The following is an 18,031-nucleotide window of genomic DNA, read 5'->3' on the forward strand; positions in this document are numbered from 1 at the left end:
TTCGACCGCTTGAGCGGTGCGACACCTATACGTTTATTCTCGACGCGATCGAAAGTGCTTCGTCGCGTGGCTACGATATATACTGGACCGGGTACGGTAATTGGTGGGAGACTTTCCCAGGAGAGGAAAAAGAGGAGTCGGTTGCATTTTTTATTATTTACAATTTTCTATCCTGTACATGACAATGACAAAGGATGAGTGAGCTTCCGAGCATGGCGTTTTCGTCGGGAATTGCTAGCGCTCTGCGTTGCGTTCTTGGGTACTTAGAAGGGTTGGGAAATGGTGTTCAGGGAGATATATCTAGCTATTATTGGGGTTTTTGCAGTATCTGGAGGGCATGCTGGGAAATGCCGGGCTTGTCGTTCCGTTCGGTTGGAACATTACTGAGCGGTTGGATGGGATTAGTACCGTTTGCCTACGGATAGGAGAACCTCGGCTGGCTTCAAGGCGTAGGAGTCGGAGTCAGTAATAGACCGTGCTGGAAATGCACGCTTTTATCCCTGAATATTCTCTCTCAGTTGTGAAGCTTCTTGTAAGCTGACTGAAGATAATGGTTCATGTCTTTGCATTTTGTGTTCGTAAACGCGTAGTGCCTCACGGCAACTCATGGGTATCTTGAAATCCTCCAACTCATGTCTTCTTAACTTTATCAGTCCACTCCTTCGCCCCCTTAACACCCTCATGTCCCCTCCTAAACAACCCCCTCTCCCACTCCTCCAAGCCCCTCAAAAACTCCTCCCCATTGCCCCCCACCGCCTCATCAGCCTTCCTCGCGTGCAGCCCAACCTCACCCGCCCTCACGACAAACGTCTTTCTCAAAACCTCCGCTATCTCCTTCTCATCGAACAACTCTAGCATTTTGACGCCGACACCGTAGAAGTGAGGACTTTGGTCGCGGAGGGGAACGGCGCGCGGGTCTGCTTTCAGAGCGGCGAGGACGGTTGTTGAGAGGCATGGGGGGAGGTTGAGGGTCAGGGGAGCGGAGGAGTTGGGTGTTGAGGCGAGGGCGAGCATTTCGGCGAGCCAGAGGGGGAGGGTTAGAGGGGTTTGGGCTTTGAGGCCGTGGGGGGAGTTGTCGAGATGGCCGAGGTCACGAACGTCGATTTCGAAGTGGCAGGGGACTTTCTGCAGGTTGTTAGCTTTGATTCATGATAATGGGGGGGTTACAGTGAAATAGAGGTTACCTCTGCATCCGTGAGGATGGAGTCAATGTCGTAGTACGACATCTTTACTGTGTTATATCTTTTGGTGATGCTTGAGGGAGACGCGTAGAGTGGATTTGACGATAATTACATCGACGCGCCGATGACATAATCGTCAACTAGACTACCCTGCACCAGAACGAACAGCATCTTGATCAAGATCAAATAAGCAACAGCTTCCAATCCATTGGTCGAGAATAGAAAATGTGACAATTGATTCCATACTTAGCCGACGTTGCATGCATGGGCCGCCAATACTCACGAGGTCCTCTTTTGCGTCATTCGCATCTCAGAGTTCGGTAGTCCGAGATCGCCGATCTCGGAGAAATGGGGAATTGACATTGGGAATACTCGGGATATTGCTTTCAAGAAGAATGGAATCATATTTTGGTTATTAATGTTGTGTCGCTGTTCGGTGTTTGGACAAGACCGAGCTGAGTAACCTAAAGTTCATGATTGATGGTGATGCAAGTTGAGCTACCCCAGCTTCATCAATAAAGAGATTCAAGTGATTAGAGCGTAGGAATATGAAAACATGATGATGGTCAGTCAGATCATGTCCATCAGATCGAAAGGGAAATATCCAGAAGCATACAGACTGTAACCCAAACATCTTCCATCTTCCATCTTCCATCTTCCATTGCTTTACGTGTAAAGCCACAGCACTAGCCACTCAAGCCAAGCCTCAGATCAAGTCAAGCTCTCCCAAATATGACGACAGATTGATCCAAGCTCCCCCGATTCCCATTCGGCAGACCCGACATTGCCGTCCCGATCAGCTCTTTAACCAACCCCGACCCCTCCCTCCGCTCGACTCGACTCTCCTCGACTTTTTTTGACATCATCGTCAATTGCACTTATCGCAAGCTTGCCTATAATACTGTGAGTTCCATTCCGTTGACAACCGCCCATTCATTATCAGCATACTGTAGTCAAACAAACTCTTGCACCTTAATCTTGTTCATTTCTCGTTTCAAACTCAATTAATTGGTCCCTTGCTAATATCAACAGCTTCAAAATGGCTTCCGCTCTCCTCCGTTCAACTCCCGCCCTCCGCGCCGGCCTGCGCGCCCGCTCAACCCCCCTCGCCGCCATGGCCACAACCAGCTTCGTCCGCAACAAGGCTACCCTCCCCGATCTTCCCTGTACAAACCCCTCCTACTCCCACAATCTTCGACCTTCATAGCTAACAAAGCCCAGACGACTATGGCGCTCTTGAGCCTTACATCTCCGGCCAGATCATGGAGCTTCACCACTCCAAGCACCACCAGACCTATGTCACCGGCTTCAACAACGCTACCGACGCCCTTGCTGAGGCCCAGCACAAGAACGACGCCAAGGCCGCTGCTGCTCAAGCTCCTCTGATCAACTTCCACGGTGGTGGTCATGTTAACCACTCTCTCTTCTGGGAGAACCTTGCTCCCAATGGCAAGGGCGGTGGTGGTGAGCCTGAGGGCAAGCTTCTGACTGCTATCAACGAGGACTTTGGCTCCTTCGACTCCTTCAAGAAGCAGACCAACGCTACTCTCGCTGGCATCCAGGGCTCCGGCTGGGCCTGGCTCGTCAAGGACAAGAACTCTGGCACTCTGTCCATTGTCACCCGACCCAACCAGGACCCCGTCACTGGCACTCTTGAGCCTCTTCTCGGTATTGACGCTTGGGAGCACGCTTACTACCTCCAGTACCAGAACCGCAAGGCTGAGTACTTCAGCGCCATTTGGGAGGTCATTAACTGGGGCACTGTTTCCAAGCGATTCGAGAAATAAATATGTTCGTGTTAGCTAAGTACAAAGCCCAAAAGTGTTGAAGGGGGAAAATAGCGATAACGTGTACGCAACCAAGGTCGGCGTTTCGTGACCATGCGTCGCCTGTTTGTTTGTCAAGATACCGAGTGTATAGTACTTTGAGGTTTAATAAGAGAACTTGAAAAGAGTCGATACGTGCAGTCTCCAGAAGGCAAGAAATGAGACGGATGTTCTTGGTGATGATGCCTCAGGTGAAGTTAGTATATCTGAGGCCGAATTTCAGGCTGGTTTCAACAATTTTATTGAATATCGGAAGCTTCCCGGCTCCCTGCTGAGCCTTCAACCAGGGCTTACAATATCTGACGCCCCATCCATGATCATGTGTTTCCATCGTCACATCCCATAGGAATTCGCCAAACCAGGAGTTGTGGCTCTTTCCGATAGCCCCGATCAATCAGCCCGCACATCTTCAAAACATAAAACTTCATCATTTGCTGGAAAATTCACCGAGGCCTTCCGAGTTCGCTCACGTATTGCGTCCGCTTGATGTCAGTCAGAGTCAAAACATTGCCTCAGCTTGCCAAACAAAAAACAGCCATGTCACAGGCCCTCAAGATCAGGGCTGCTGACATCTCGCAATTCCCTGGTAGGCAGCCAACTCAGCCGGGAACTCCTCTTCAAAGATCTCAGCTGCGTAGCTGTACCAGTCACTGTTCGCCTCGGAAGTTCTCGCCTCGAAGAACCGTGCGTACTCCCACCAAACTGGATACTGTCCTGCGCAGTCCCAACCAAGGATCCAGCTGATGAGGTTGTTGGAGACAACAATGTTCTTGGGGCACAAGGCCCCATGGGTGAGCACCGAAGGATAATCAACACGAAATTGAGAGATCAAGGCCTTGGAGACAGCTTTGGGCACCGACTCATACATAGTTGACATGAGAAGTGCCATGAACTGCTTCTGGTTGGGACTTGGGCGAATTGCGTAGTAGGTATGGTCAGGGTGCTTATCTTGAAGCAAGGTGTAAGGTCCTGACTCGATAGATCCTAGAGGAAAACCTGCCCCCTGCTTGCTCTCATTCCGCATCTTGTGGAGGAGGTTGCGGAGTTGCCTGGCGTACATATACTTTTCACTATTTGTCAGTCTAGACCAAACATCCTCAAGCAACTCGCCAATCACGGTGCGGGTAATGGCGCCTTCTGAAGAAGAGATGTCCTGGTCATGAAGGGACAGAGGGAGAGCTCGAGTATGGCCCAGCACAGACAGTTTCTCATGCTGGACCATTCCAGCATTGGAGATGAGAAAGGTATATGTCTTAGGCTTGCCAGGCGCATCATTCTTCTTGCTCGGAGCGGCCTGCAAGCAGAGGTTCAAGTTTCGGTTTCGCAAGAGTGAAGTGAGATACTGGGTGGAGTCGTCTGGCAGAGGAGCTACGCATTCAATCAGTGCTTTTGAACCTAGAACCACTTGGATTCTTGCTTACCGTGACCAAGGGGCTGAACATCGGTGTAGTACTTTGCCGCGTGAGTGATCTTGGGCTTCTTGTCCTTCTGCACACGTTTCTCCTTGGCCTCCATCATGAGCTCGCTGATGGACCGCTTGAAGGAGCCTCCATCAGGTTTCTGAGAGCCTCGGGAGGAACGGTTAGACCAGTCACCCAAGGCATCTCCATTAGCGCCTGTTTTCATGAAAGGAGGCAAAGAACCCTCTCTCTTGAAAAAAAGGGCCGGCTTGGGAGATTTCTCTCGAGGAGCCTCAGCGAGCATCCGAATCCGCTCAGGATTCATAGCAGTCACATCAGGCGCGGGTGGAACAGAAGGACCCGAAGCTGGTTCTGGAGCTGGACCTGGAGCTGGATCAGGAGCAGACATGACCAGTCAACGAGTCGAAGAGATTTCCAGACTGCAAAAAGATCTGTAAGGAGTAAGTGGTTCCAGAAGCCGATAGAGATAGCCAAAGACCATCAAGAGCTGATTTCATTCGTAGTACAGGACTGTACTTGTGCATAATAAACGGGGACGACAAACGGGAAACAAACTCGAGAATGAGTTGATGAGAGGTAAACAAAAACAAAACAAAAGATTTCAGGTCGGTGTCGTCATCTGAGGGCCCCTTCCTTTAAGGTGAGTCGCAATCGCAATTGCTCGCACCTGCCTGGCACTGGCACTGGCAGCTGAATAACTGCGCCAATGTCTCCAGTTCATGAGGGGCCCAATCAGATACAGGAAATCCCATGGAGTCCGGGCAGTCAAATAGATTGACTGCTTCTGAATCATTGTAATAAGGCTTTGTGGTTAACGAAAGCTAGAAGGTACCTTATGGTTGCTGTGATTAGGTACTTACCAAGCACCGACCTTGTGTGATGTTGGTTGAATATGATAGAAAAGACCAAGCTAACGCATGAAGCTCTAGCATAAATTGGGTATTTTTCTCTGTTATTAGCACCTAAGTGTTAATGAGTATGATGAAATGGTGCCTGATCCTGTGCATATTGTCAATGTCAGCAGATAGCCATGGACTGGCAGGAATTTAAATCTCAAAGGTGCAGGTCTTTACACTCACCCTAGCTTCAATCACTTGTCGATGTAATATATAGGTATTTCATAAGCTCAACATTAATCTGATACTGAATATAAGTGGAATTCGTTCCCGACCATACGACCCAACATTTCATACATAAGCCCATCGTAGTCATGAACAACATCTCTAACAATCCTTTGACCTCAAACACATAAGCGTCTATCTTCTTTTTTTTTTCTTACCCCAGACATTTTCGGATAAAATGGAATCTAAGACAAGGAGCAGCGGTGCTCAAAATATTACTCGCCGTTTTCCCTGGCCGGCTCCTCTTCCTTTCGCTGCGTGTAGTGGCGAGGCAGACGATTCTCGCCCTCGGCGTAAGGGAAGCCAGCCTCTTCACGAGCCATATCGTTTACCCACTTCTCATTACCCTTGAGGCCAGGGTCGCAGCCCAGCTCCTGACACTTGGCAGCCAAGTAGAACCAGCCAAGAGCGTTTCCGACAGTGCCGACCTCGTCACTGACACCGTTCTTAGCCTCACGAGACATCCTGGAATGGAGCTCATGATCTGTGTAAAGGTCCATGATATGTCCAGCAACGGTCTTGTAGTCGCCAGGGGTGACGAGAAAGCCATTGACCTTGTCCTTGACCTGAAGGGGAATACCGCCTTCATTGGAGACAATCACAGGAACTCCGGCGTGGAGAGCCTCAGAGACCTTGATTTCGAAACCCTCACGAGTGGACAGCTGGAGAATAACGTGGGCATTGGCGATGACCATGTTGAGAAGCTGGTCGTTGGCGTCCAGGCGCATGACGCTGACGTCGTCGAGGAGGTGAGGATAATGATCTTCAAGTTGGGCCATGGTCTGATCAAAGATAATGGCACCATCCGGGTCATCAATGGACCCATTACCGCAGCTGTAAATGTTAGCAGCAGTTCTGGCATCGATACATCATTGACTTACACAACGAGCTGAGGAACATCAGAAATGTTGGCCTCATCACAACGGCGGCGGAACTCGGCATATGAGTCGATGACGGTGGGGATACCCTTGGCTGGGTCAAATCGAGCGACTTGAGCAATGTACTTGCCTGTAGACTGGTGTCAGTAATTTGCTACTCATGGATGAGAAATAATCATACGGTTGGGCCAATCGAGCTCAGTCATTCGCTGATTTCGGCACTGCTGGTTATAGATATGAGCATAGTAGCCGGTATCCCACTTGTTCATGTGTTTGTTGAGGCCGTCAATCCAGTCGGTAGTGGCGGGGAGGTAGACGACTTTCTCCTTGGGAACCGTGTGAGGAACAAACTTGGGGATAGGGTGGCTGATGAACAAGTCCGACTCTTTGATGTTGCTCCAGAGGTAGTTCCAGATGTCATTCTGGGGAGAACCCTCGATGGCGACGAGATCGCTTCGAATCTGAATGTGAGATCGGTACAGAATAGGGCGATCAGGTGTGATTCTCTTGATCATGGGGACGAGGCCAGGCATCTGAGGATCGTCGATCTGTACCGGTTGTTAACTTGCGTGATCGCTAGCCTTGCGAAACAATTGACCTACAATGATGACATCGGCACCGCCCTCCTCAGGGGGACGCAGAGGTCCACCCTCAGATAGCCAGTATCGCTTAGCATTCTCCTCAATCCAGTCGGTGATAGCAGCCTTCTCAGCGTCCGAAATGCGCTGGTCAGGGTGACTGACGCCCTGGAGAATGTTGTGCTGGTTCTTCGTGATTCGGAAAACGCCAGGTCGTGGCTTGGGAACTAGAATCGAGTTAGAATCACACGATGGCTTAGATTCTTTGTAGTGTTTCTACTTACCATACCAGGTCACATCAACACCCAAGAGACGGCTGAGACGGACAAGAGCGTGTCGCATGAGAGCGACACCACCACCCTGGGGAGTAGCACTGAAGAATGCAATCTTGGTCTTCTTCTCCCGGAGCTTGTTGGCATAGAACTGCATAGCACCCCATGTGGCGCTGGAGCAGGTATCCTTGTGGTTTTGGAGGTTGGTGAGATGAACACGGAAGCCAGCGTCTGTCTGAACAATGCCACGGTAGCCGACCTGCAGATGAGGAACGAGAGAGGGGCCAAAGTTGCTGAAGCAAATATTGTCAGCTGCCATTCATACCGACATTCGTTTTTCCTAACTTACAGAATACACTTGCGGGCCATGGAATCTGCTTGCTCATCAACGCGCTTGACGTCCCAGAAGTTCTTCTCCTTGGCTTCGTGGTCGGGTCGGAGCACAACAGGTACAATATCGAGGTCAAGCCAAAGACGGGAGCACAGAGAAGGGCTCATATACTTCAGAGTGACGGGGAGACCAGCTCCAATGAACTTGACAAAGTTCTCATGCTCATAAGTCTCAACCTCATTGACGATGTGATCGGCAATGAGATCCTGGCCCTCGCGCATATCCTCATCGAGGGAGATGTGCTTGATGGAGAAATCATTGAGATAGACGGTGTCGTGGATAGCAAGCGCAATCACGGCGGTATGGTCATCGGCGAAAACGGCAGAGATTCCCAGGTACAGAGTCTACGATTGAGCTGTGTTAGTCGCTTCATGTGCTAAGGATGAGATCGACCTCGGTCTCCGTAGTGCAGGGGTCTCAAGAGCTCCAATTGCTATGACGCAAGTTGTCATGAGGGATACATGATACGATGAAAACGGGAAGCACGGGAGACCAGGAGCAAACTTACCTGGAGAGGAGCATTGACGTGACCATCCTTCTCGACGAGAAGGCTCATCTGCCTCTTGCGGTGCGACGTAGCGCCCGTGGAAAACTTGCGGGTAGGCTTGTTGGAACTCATGATGGCAGCAATTGGCGGGGTATTGGTTGTAAAGGCGGGGTAGCAATTTGGTGCTAATTGAAAAGGAATGAGCGCTCTCTGTGACGTGAAGAGAAGAAAAGCTCAAATGAAACAACTAGGTACGGATGGAAGTAAAAGAAGTGAGGAGAACGAACAAGACTGCGGCTGGGCGGCAAGATATAGTCTTGGTACACCTCCTTGATCAGGTCAGACAGACAGACAGCAGAAAGGCGGTCGTGAGTAGGAGGTCGGGATCGAAAGAGTAGTGGAGCTATAGTAACAGCTTAAACGTGGACGCCCCGGGTGAGATGGCAGAGTATGAGGGATCGAGGGCCCTGAGAGATTCGTGTTGGCAGCGATCGAGCAGGGAAGCCAGACAATGTGCAGAACGAAAGACAAGGTCAAGCTTGGTTGAGGAGGCCCCGTCAGCGCGGGTCTCTGCAGGAGGTTGACGAGGGTGGTGATGTATGTACAGTACTTGACGGCCTCGTGTGAGACAAACAGACAAGGAAGCCGACTGGGGGCGGGGAAGGGTTAAGAGACTGGGCGTGGGGTCAAGAGCCAGTTACGTTTAAGGAAACAAGGTGAGCAACTCGAACAGGTGATGATTCTCCAAGGTGAGGAGACGAGTGGTGTCAGGGAATGGAAGACGAGGAGAAGCTTGGACAAGATGGATGCTTCGTGATATCACGTTGACTCGTGTTTGGTTGAGGAGGCAAGAAAGAAAAATTGAATGAGGCCTTGCTCTTGCCGCCTGCCTTTGTGAGTTGCGAACCTAGAGCCACGGGATGGATGGAAGCAGGAGCGGGCGTTGGGTAACTGCAGGTGGCACCTACTTCTTCTGCGATGGCCCGTCTGCGTGTCAGTTGGCAACGGGCTTTGTCCAATATCTTATCTTGGAAGCTCAAACTCAAGGTAGCGAATTTCTCGTTACCAACGATAAACACGAAATCGAAACAAATTATCAAAGCCGAAGAGCCCAGGATCACAGAAAAGGGGGGGTCAGGAGAACGAAAGATGCAGGGCCAAGTGAGGTAATGAGGACGTGGTCTGATATGCGCTATGAGATCACCGGATTGGGTGAATTGGATCGTGGACCTTTTGACTTTGGTGCTCGAAGATTGAAGAAAGACCTCGATATGAATCACGGCTTTCTAAAAGACACAAAAGTGAAAATATTTCAAATCTAAGCGCCGCCAACGTGCTTGCTGCAGGTACGGCGTCGCATTCAGATGGTGTTGGTAAGTTTTGGATGGAGGCGACAAAGTGAGGAGAAGAGGGGAGAGTGGGAGGATGAGATGCGACAAGTGACATTCTGAGCACTGGAGAAAGAAGGGAAAGAGGGACTCGGTGAGGTTTGTGAGCCCCCCAAGGGTGCAGCCACAGCATCACTCATTCTTGTTGCTGTCCATTGAGTTGCTGTTGTGTAATGAGCTTCAAAGTGTAATGCTGTCCCGCTCCAGGCTAGCCAGTTCGTGGTTAGACACGCGGGCTTGGTGATAAACATTTCACAAGAAGGAATATTGTTATGAGACTCTCAGAGCATTGCTTGCTACGGCAGCACTCAAAACCATCACAGGCAGTGAGATATTAGAGATCATTCTCCGAGTTTCTGTATATATTACCCGAATTACATCGGAGAATTGCAAGACAGCCACGCAGGTAACCTCCGAATTGCATCTATTCTATTCTGTGGGGGGTTTATTGTAGCCCACCAAGAATGCTGCACTCGGCTGGCACCAGATCAACTCTATATCTTCTTTCGGAAATCTAGGGTAAGTTTATTGGTCTGTTGCTTCAGCTGTCAACTGCTGGGCCGTCACCTAGAAAGTGCACTACTGTAAGTGTTAACGGGCTCTAAAACGAGGTAGCGCTGCCGAACCCCGCGCTTCAGTGGGGCCCGCCAATTGCGTGAGCTGCCATGCCTGGGCATCGTTCCACAAGGCAAGTGTCCGGGGGCAGGCAGGAAACTGCGGGCGGAAACAAGCCCCCCGACCCGTTGGTGAATCCCCCGCCGGCCAGGCCAGTTTTCAGGGCCCGGAGAAGCTATCCTCTGGAGTCTGGGACACCGACTCGACCTTGATAATGGATCCTCAACCATCTCGATGCATCATAGAACAATGGACCTCTCAGGCCACTATGCAAGGGACCTGTCTCTTCCTTCTTATCGCTACCCCTATCTACTTTATCTCCAGCCTAAATACCAACTTATGTAGGTCAATTCCAGGCATGCAGGTGCTGTTTGAACTTGGCGTGGTTCAAAGTCAATCCGGGGTCTTTCGCCGCTCAATTAACGGTCGTACAATTTGAATCAACATGTTTGACAAAAGATTTCACAAACATCCCTCAACTCATGCTGCAGGGTCTCCGACTCGTAACTCAGCCTCAACATCTCTCCCTGACAACTCCCACTCAAGTTGACACCAGAACGAGTTACCTCGCCGAATACGTACTGCATTTCGTACGACCTCGGTACAGATCGTGGCTTGCTCATTTCTTCACCGTCTCAAGATTCGGTCAGCTGCCCTCCCAATCGTATGATGACCTTTCAGGCATCTCGAGCTTATGGCTGAGCCTTTACCGAGATATCAATTATTCAATGCAAACATTCATAATAGAAACTATCATTATCGAGCCCTAACATCCTTGATCGCTGACCGGCGGTGAGCTTGTTGGTTTGTAGAGGTGCCAATCATCCCACTACCGGCAGTACGCATGTGCCTCAGCAACATCTTCATTGGATCTGCTTTTGTCCTGGATGTGTCGGACAAGGTCCCCCAACAGATCCAAAGCGGACGGATAAGCTTCCGGGCGCCGTACAGAGATTGCATGTGCTTCAATCCTCGAGTTTCACAGAAAAGGCGGCAGAACATAGAGTGGTGGAACCCACGATGCAAGTACTGCATGTACCTGTACCGTCGAGCTCAGTGCAACCCTTGCTCATTGAGTGTGGTAACACATTACCCCATGCCCTCATGCTTCAAAGCCATCAAGGATGGAGACGCTCCGTGGGCCTTGAAGTCCCTGATAAAATTTATGAATGGCATGAGCACACATGTCCAGGGAATATCGCAAGAAACTGGGTAGCCTCCTGGACGTTTCAACACCACCACAATATTGGTAAGCAATTATCCCAAAGTCGTGATGGTCAAAGACACGAGTTCGATCCATACGATGCGTCAACTTGCGCATTTGAAACTTTCCTTCACAGGCATGCGGTTCGCCTTAAAAAGCTGGTAATCACCTACGGTGCTGTCATGAAGAAAAACAGGATCTTTCAAGAGGTCAAAGAGCTAACTTGAGCCAATTTACCAGCCAAAAAGCCCCTCCCAACTGTCACCAAGTCAATTGCAGGCATACATCTCCGATGCAAGCCGGTTCTTATCAATCTGGTGATGTTGCAACCATCTCCACTGAGATAAGATCGGTCTCCGATCCTTGATCGCAGGAATGGGTTAGCAGCAACCGGCTAGTCGGGATCTACGATGTGACTGGCCGCGCGGCTGAAGACGTGGTCCCGACATTTTCCAATGTTCGCTGATGTGAGGCATCCTGACCTCGGAGTCACGTAATACTCATTTCACAGGAAATAATATTCAGAATTTCAGCGGTTTAGAATGGTTCCAAAGGCTTCGCTCGGTGTTTTGGGCGTTTTAGCGCTCGCTTCTGGTGTCGCGAGCAGCCGTGAACGAATCCTGCCAGAGCACGAGTATGCCAAAGAGAGGGCGTATATGGTTTTTAATACGATCCATTCCGCAGGTCGAGAATGGGGTTCTGCCCTGTACCATAATGGATTTGGCTTCTTTCCAGCTACTGTACCTCAAGGCGCCCTGTTTTACCACGGTTCTCGACAAAACGTAACACCGACTGGGCCCGAGTGGTTGGCTTTTGATATTGAACACGCCGAAAACTTCGCGCGATCTTTCAAGTATCGGCCTGGCGGAAAGCACCCTGGAGCGCCGCCAGGACCTCCTCCTGGTAAAAAGAAGCCAGATGCGGATAAGGGACAGACTGGGGAGGGAGACCGTCAGGAATTACGACGTCGCAGCGAGGATATAAAGACCGGCAATGGCAACGATCCGTTGGATAAGGTTGCTGACACAAAGGGGGACGACAACCCTGGTGTCGTGAGAGGTTACCTTCACACATACCAGACAAACCGTGACCTCAAAGTTCTGGTGATTGATGGCATGAGTGCTGGAAAAACCGACATGGGCACACTCGATTCACAAGATCTGGTCCTTCGCGAGAACAACACCAATAGGGGAAGTTTCGATGAACGGAACCGAGCTCATGATTTGTGCGAACTAGCATCTGAATGGGGCATCGATGGCTTCGTTCGAATTGAGGCTGGCATCGAAATTATCCATTGCAACTTTGCGGACAGCTTAGATCTGGTCAGCATTATGCGTACAGAGGTGATGGACCATATCATGGGGAAATCCGGCTTGGCAAGGTTTCAATTCGTGAGGGCGATTGGCGAGCGATACGATGGTGTCGGAGCTAATCGACTTCGAATCGATTTCTCGTCAATGGTGTCCGGCCTCTTCTTTCCCATCAACATCTCCAGTACTGTCGTGGGGCGCCCAGACCTGAAGAGACTTGGTTCGGCGAAGCTGGAGGAGCTCAAAGATGTCAAGACGTACTTGGCCGATGTGTTGCGTCAACCTCGGAGGTTTATCGTGGATTGGCAAAGCGTGGCGGACCTTGTCATCGCTCGTTACAGTAAGAGACTGGCACTTATGGTGCACGAACCGTTGCAGTCGCACTATTTCATCGATGAGGTCGAGGCTGCCACATTGACCTGGTACGACGCTCCGCCATCACCCGATGACAAGTCCATGGTAGATCAAAGAGAGGTTAACAGGACTGCCGATGCTATTGAGCAATGCCGGATACACTACCTCCGGCCAGCCCTCAAAGCCAGGCAACAATGGAGTTTCGAAGATGAATTGATCTACACATCTCTCGACACGGTATTGGGCACGATCTGTCAAACATTTTTCTCGGTCCGCAATGCCTTACTCGAAGCATCCGGCTCGGATTTGGACGATTATAGGATCAGATTTGACAACGAAAACGATGGTGAAATGGAGAAGGCGATCAATAATGGTCGAGCAGTGATTCGGGCGCTGATGGGTGATCTTGGTTGGTCAACCTGGAAGAAGCCACAGCCCTGTCAACCAGACGAGGTCAACACGATTGCCATGTGGCCGTTTGGAACCAAAGAAGACCATTGGCACCCTGGATGCCGTTCAATCGAGGCAGTGCAACAGCCCGGTGATAATTATTGGTGGAACCGCAGACCTCGCAAGGTTTAATCTCGTTTCCGCTATTGGGCCGTGATGATGAGCTCTCGTCATTCTTTGTGTTAGTTACAGCGTTCCCATCGGTTGCAAAAGAGAAAGGCCGACGCTTCCACCTCCACGGGAGATGTTTGCCGGCAGGCAGTGGATTGAGCGATTAGACAACTCTGACAATAATACCCAATGCATTCATTAGCGAATCCAAGAAGGCAGTGATGTTCAGGGCTAATGCAAGAAGCCAAGATTACAAACTGGCCAAAAATGTGAAATAGATCAGATCATACGACCACGCCAGGAGTCGAACCTTTTGGAGATGTTAGTCTATTGCCTGGGTGTGGAGAAGCTCGTTTGAATGAGAACCTACCTGGAATCTCTAGAGAGTACGGGAGATCTGGAACCGAAATCTAGCGCCTTAGCCATTAGGCCACGCGGCCGATGGGAGATTCCACAAGAAAAATAGTTATGAGCCCTGCTTGGCATCATGGTGGAGTTGTTGATGTTTGTGGGTTGTGCCGTTGCAGTGGGTATCATGAGTGAGGGTTGAGTTGAGACGATCCATTGACCAACGAGAGACGAGCAATTGTCAAGCATCGGGGAATAGTTCCTTTGTCTGAACAACGCCTTTTCAGCTTTCATGCCAAGATATGCATCAAGGTCGTGACGTGGGATGGAATAGACAGACCTGACATGCCTTACAAAGTCACAAGGCGACACAGATGGAGGAAGCTCTACGTATTACTCCATCAAGATCCCAGATGCTTATCAATCTTGCAGCAATGATTCGCGCGGTGGGATTCCGCCCCCTGCGAATGCGACTCTGGAATTGACGACAAAAGTCAGGTGTTTTGTCTATGCTAGGAATTTAACAGTCTCGACCCGTTGCAGCCGCAAGAGCCGTTCCGATCTATCTTCGAGAACCCGGGGTGATCCGAAGCTTATTTACAGGTGTCAGCCCACTCTTTGTCACAGCTTTCAATGTTCCAAGCTCGTGGCATCCAAACTTTAAGGTCAAGAGCTGGGCATTTCCGCATCTCCGTGAACTGCAAGACTTTTCCCTAAGCAATTGAGGCCTTTCAGCACGAAATAACTGACACATTTGGGCATTTTTACTGTCAGACAACTCAATGCAACGTATGCAAAACCATGACACAAGGGTATTTGATCGTCTCTGCTTTACCCTCCCTGCCTCTCCCAAACTTACACGCAAGACGGCGGGCATTAGCATGAAAGGAACGTCAAGCCTGGGGCTATAGTTGGGCCCTGCATTTCCATCAGTCTGGATCCGACGAAACATATTAACGAATGCAGTAACTAACATAAAAAACGGTATCCAAAAAAAGAAGCCCCGGCGCCAATCCCGGTGACGTGCGGCTCACCCCGCGGAGATGCTCTAACCAAAACCATCAGACCACTACCAAGATCGCACCGTGATCCAGGAACCCACACGGCGAACGGCGCTCTATTCGGGTCCATGAGCTATTCTTTTCGCATGGCATGATGCTTGGCCTTGAGAGTCATGAAGACCGTAATGTTCTTTCTCCGCGCCATGACTGGTTCTCCGGCCTGGTATATAAAGAGTCTAAGGGTTGGCCAGTTTGACGATATTATTCTCGGCATCGTCTAGTATATCAGTACCACAAGAACCTCTCAACTCTTCCTCACATCTCCTCAACACTAAACAAACAGAACACAATGGCTCTCACCGCAGCACAAGTAGCAATTGTGAAGTCAACTGCTCCCATCCTGAAGGAGCATGGCAAGACTATCACCACCACTTTCTACCGCAACATGCTCGGCGCCCATCCTGAGCTCAAGAACTACTTCTCTCTACGAAACCAGCAGACCGGAGCTCAGCAAGCTGCTCTCGCCAACTCTGTCCTCGCCTACGCCACATATATCGACGACCTTGGCAAGCTTTCCCACGCTGTTGAGCGCATTGCTCACAAGCACGTTTCTCTCTTCATCAAGCCAGAGCACTACCCCATCGTTGGCACACATCTCATCGGTGCCATTGGTGAGGTTCTCGGTTCTGCTTTGACGACTGAGATCAAGGACGCTTGGGTTGCTGCTTATGGCCAGCTCGCTGATATCTTTATCCAGCGCGAGGGTCAGATGTACGAGGCTGCTGGCGAATGGAACTCGTGGCGCAAGTTCAAGATTGTCAAGAAGGAGGCTGAGAACGACTCTGTTACTAGCTTTTATCTTGAGCCTACTGATGGCAAGTCTCTGCCCAAGTTCCTCCCCGGACAATACGTCAGCGTGCAGATTCCCATCCCTGAGCTTGATGGTCTTCTTCAGAGCCGTCAGTTCAGTCTGAGCGAGGCCCCTGGCACCGGCCACTACCGCATCAGTGTCAAGCTTCAGGGTCCCACCGAGGAGCCTGCTATTGAGGATCTCGCTGCTGGCAAGATTGCTGGTCTTCTCTCCACAAGACTTCACAACCGTTACAACGTCGGTGACGAGCTTGAGCTGAGCCCTCCTGCTGGAGAGTTCTCCCTCGACCCTGCCGACACTTCTGCTGCCAAGAAGCCTCTTGTTCTCCTCTCGGCTGGTGTTGGCGCCACTCCTCTCGTCTCAATCCTCGACTCAGTTCTTCAGTCCCCTACCGCCTCACGACCCATCACCTGGATCCACGGTGCTCGCTACTCTGGCTCTACCTGCTTCGTTCCCCACGTTCTCGACTCTGCTAAGAAGCACGAGAACATCACCGCCACGATCTTCCTAGAGGATGTTAAGGAAGGTGACCAGTACGACTTCAAGGGCGAGATCGACCTTGCCAAGCTCCAGAAGGAACAACTTCTCCAGCTCGACAACGCTGATGCTGAGTACTACATCTGCGGACCTGAGGACTGGATGGTCAATGTCAGGGCATTCCTCGAGGAGAACGGTGTTCCCCGTGAGCGCCAGCACCTCGAGCTCTTCAAGACTGGTGATATTTAAAAAGCCATGCGCTGCATATGATGGGTTTCCTTGTATTTAATCAGTTTATTGTCTGGCATGTCGAGGGCGTTGAGGATCTGCTGTGCTTTTTTTGCAGCGGTATGTTTTGTTTGCTCAGATTGAAGAAAGAGTGCATATACTAGATATCAGATACCACCCTCAAAAACAAAAAAGAATGATTCAACCTAATTTTCGTTCGCTTCTGGCGCAATAATATCCAAAGTGAAGAACTTGAGAGTGTGTCTTGGTAAATAGCCGACGTATCAGTATCACATGTAGTACAGTGAGACGAGCCACGAGTAAAAGTAACGAGAGACAATAGTGATAACATGCGCGTATGTGTGTTTTATCTTCCCAGGCAAGGCTTGAGTTACGACTGGACGCCACCGTCCAATGTCTCGCCTGTCTGTGGACGACGTTGTATGCAGTCACTTTAAACGACGATGGGGGAGGAAAAAGTAAATATCAATCAATACCCTTGTCTGTGGGGATGAGATCGGATGATTAACCGATCGAGATTGAGTTGGGGAGGTATTACGTATTAGTTATGGGTGGAGAATGGGCATGATCTGAGGTGATATGGTGGGATATATCATGAGAAGTGATCATGGGAAGTGGTGTGGTCATATGCAGGTTGATGTTAGAGAGTAGAGGGCCATACAGAATACAACTTATAATAAATATCAGCCAGAGGAGACGGGAGAACAATACTCACATTCAGACCAGTGCTTGGCCACAGTCGCAATATTTGACTCAACTCATCAACAAATCGCTATCGTCTTCTTCGCCTCCACGCAACTGCAGCTCGCCGAACTACCCTCCAATGAAGCACACCGTCGATCCGATATATCAATCAAGCCTCTTTCTCAAATCTGCGGTGAAGGAAAAAGGTAAGACCCAAACGAGGCTTTCTGTAAGGACAGGGCTAGCAGGAAAAGACGTGCCTCATGTAGCACCACATGGTCGAGGAGCACAAGGCGTGCTGTTGTGGTACATTGCAGACAAGGGAAGAGACGCCACCGCTTGTTGAGATTGATGAGAGACTTTGATGACAATGAGGAACTGAGTTGGTTCTGACTTGATTTGAATGCTTGATTCAAAGTAATGAGTTTGGCATCTTGCACTTGATGATATCTCAGATATGGAATAGAGACATACATAGCAGATTCTCATCTGCCTCATCTTGCTCATCGACGCCGATCCATTGGATTGGATACCACTGACAAGGTCTCACGACGAGGATACCGACAGCATCGGAACCGCCTCACTGGCAAAAGCTACAGGATCCTCGATGCAGCACGACACGCTCCGTAGGCGAGTCCATGCATGAGCCTCTTTTCCTCCCATCTCCTCCTTCACAAAGTGTGCGAGGAGCGGTTACTGTACCACCAAAAACAAAATACAGCATCACTCAATTCTTCCCTCCCCTTCCTTCTATAAACCGCCCATCTTTGTTCCCCCATATTTCTTTGCTACCGTTCGAAAGCATTTTGATGTC

The 18,031-nt window shown here is 50.2% G+C and overlaps 6 protein-coding genes across 6 annotated transcripts; 3 read left to right on the forward strand and 3 right to left on the reverse strand.

The window, feature by feature from the left end:
- Window positions 1-630: 630 nt before the first annotated feature.
- On the reverse strand, window positions 631-1,226 carry PSF3 (DNA replication protein; the record flags this gene model as incomplete). The annotated part of the gene is made up of 2 exons (XM_044829470.1): window positions 631-1,125; window positions 1,185-1,226. 2 exons carry the CDS (start codon window positions 1,224-1,226, stop codon window positions 631-633), a joined length of 537 nt encoding a protein of 178 aa, XP_044676145.1.
- A 994-nt stretch (window positions 1,227-2,220) lies between these two features.
- Window positions 2,221-2,968, forward strand: J7337_011938 (uncharacterized protein; the record flags this gene model as incomplete). Its single annotated transcript, XM_044829471.1, has 2 exons — window positions 2,221-2,347; window positions 2,403-2,968. The coding sequence occupies 2 exons, from the start codon at window positions 2,221-2,223 to the stop codon at window positions 2,966-2,968; spliced, it is 693 nt and encodes a 230-aa protein (XP_044676146.1).
- A 595-nt stretch (window positions 2,969-3,563) lies between these two features.
- On the reverse strand, window positions 3,564-4,816 carry J7337_011939 (uncharacterized protein; the record flags this gene model as incomplete). The annotated part of the gene is made up of 2 exons (XM_044829472.1): window positions 3,564-4,375; window positions 4,429-4,816. The coding sequence occupies 2 exons, from the start codon at window positions 4,814-4,816 to the stop codon at window positions 3,564-3,566; spliced, it is 1,200 nt and encodes a 399-aa protein (XP_044676147.1).
- A 948-nt stretch (window positions 4,817-5,764) lies between these two features.
- On the reverse strand, window positions 5,765-8,287 carry J7337_011940 (uncharacterized protein; the record flags this gene model as incomplete). Its single annotated transcript, XM_044829473.1, has 7 exons — window positions 5,765-6,383; window positions 6,431-6,557; window positions 6,609-6,975; window positions 7,030-7,232; window positions 7,290-7,570; window positions 7,627-8,012; window positions 8,177-8,287. The coding sequence occupies 7 exons, from the start codon at window positions 8,285-8,287 to the stop codon at window positions 5,765-5,767; spliced, it is 2,094 nt and encodes a 697-aa protein (XP_044676148.1).
- A 3,617-nt stretch (window positions 8,288-11,904) lies between these two features.
- J7337_011941 (uncharacterized protein) lies at window positions 11,905-13,608 on the forward strand (the record flags this gene model as incomplete). Its single annotated transcript, XM_044829474.1, has 1 exon — window positions 11,905-13,608. One exon carries the CDS (start codon window positions 11,905-11,907, stop codon window positions 13,606-13,608), a length of 1,704 nt encoding a protein of 567 aa, XP_044676149.1.
- Window positions 13,609-15,285: 1,677 nt separating this feature from the next.
- J7337_011942 (uncharacterized protein) lies at window positions 15,286-16,533 on the forward strand (the record flags this gene model as incomplete). The annotated part of the gene is made up of 1 exon (XM_044829475.1): window positions 15,286-16,533. The coding sequence occupies one exon, from the start codon at window positions 15,286-15,288 to the stop codon at window positions 16,531-16,533; it is 1,248 nt and encodes a 415-aa protein (XP_044676150.1).
- Window positions 16,534-18,031: the final 1,498 nt, after the last annotated feature.

The sequence above is a fragment of the Fusarium musae genome, chromosome 9 (genome assembly GCF_019915245.1).
Source record: "Fusarium musae strain F31 chromosome 9, whole genome shotgun sequence".
Taxonomy (NCBI): Eukaryota; Fungi; Ascomycota; class Sordariomycetes; order Hypocreales; family Nectriaceae; genus Fusarium; species Fusarium musae.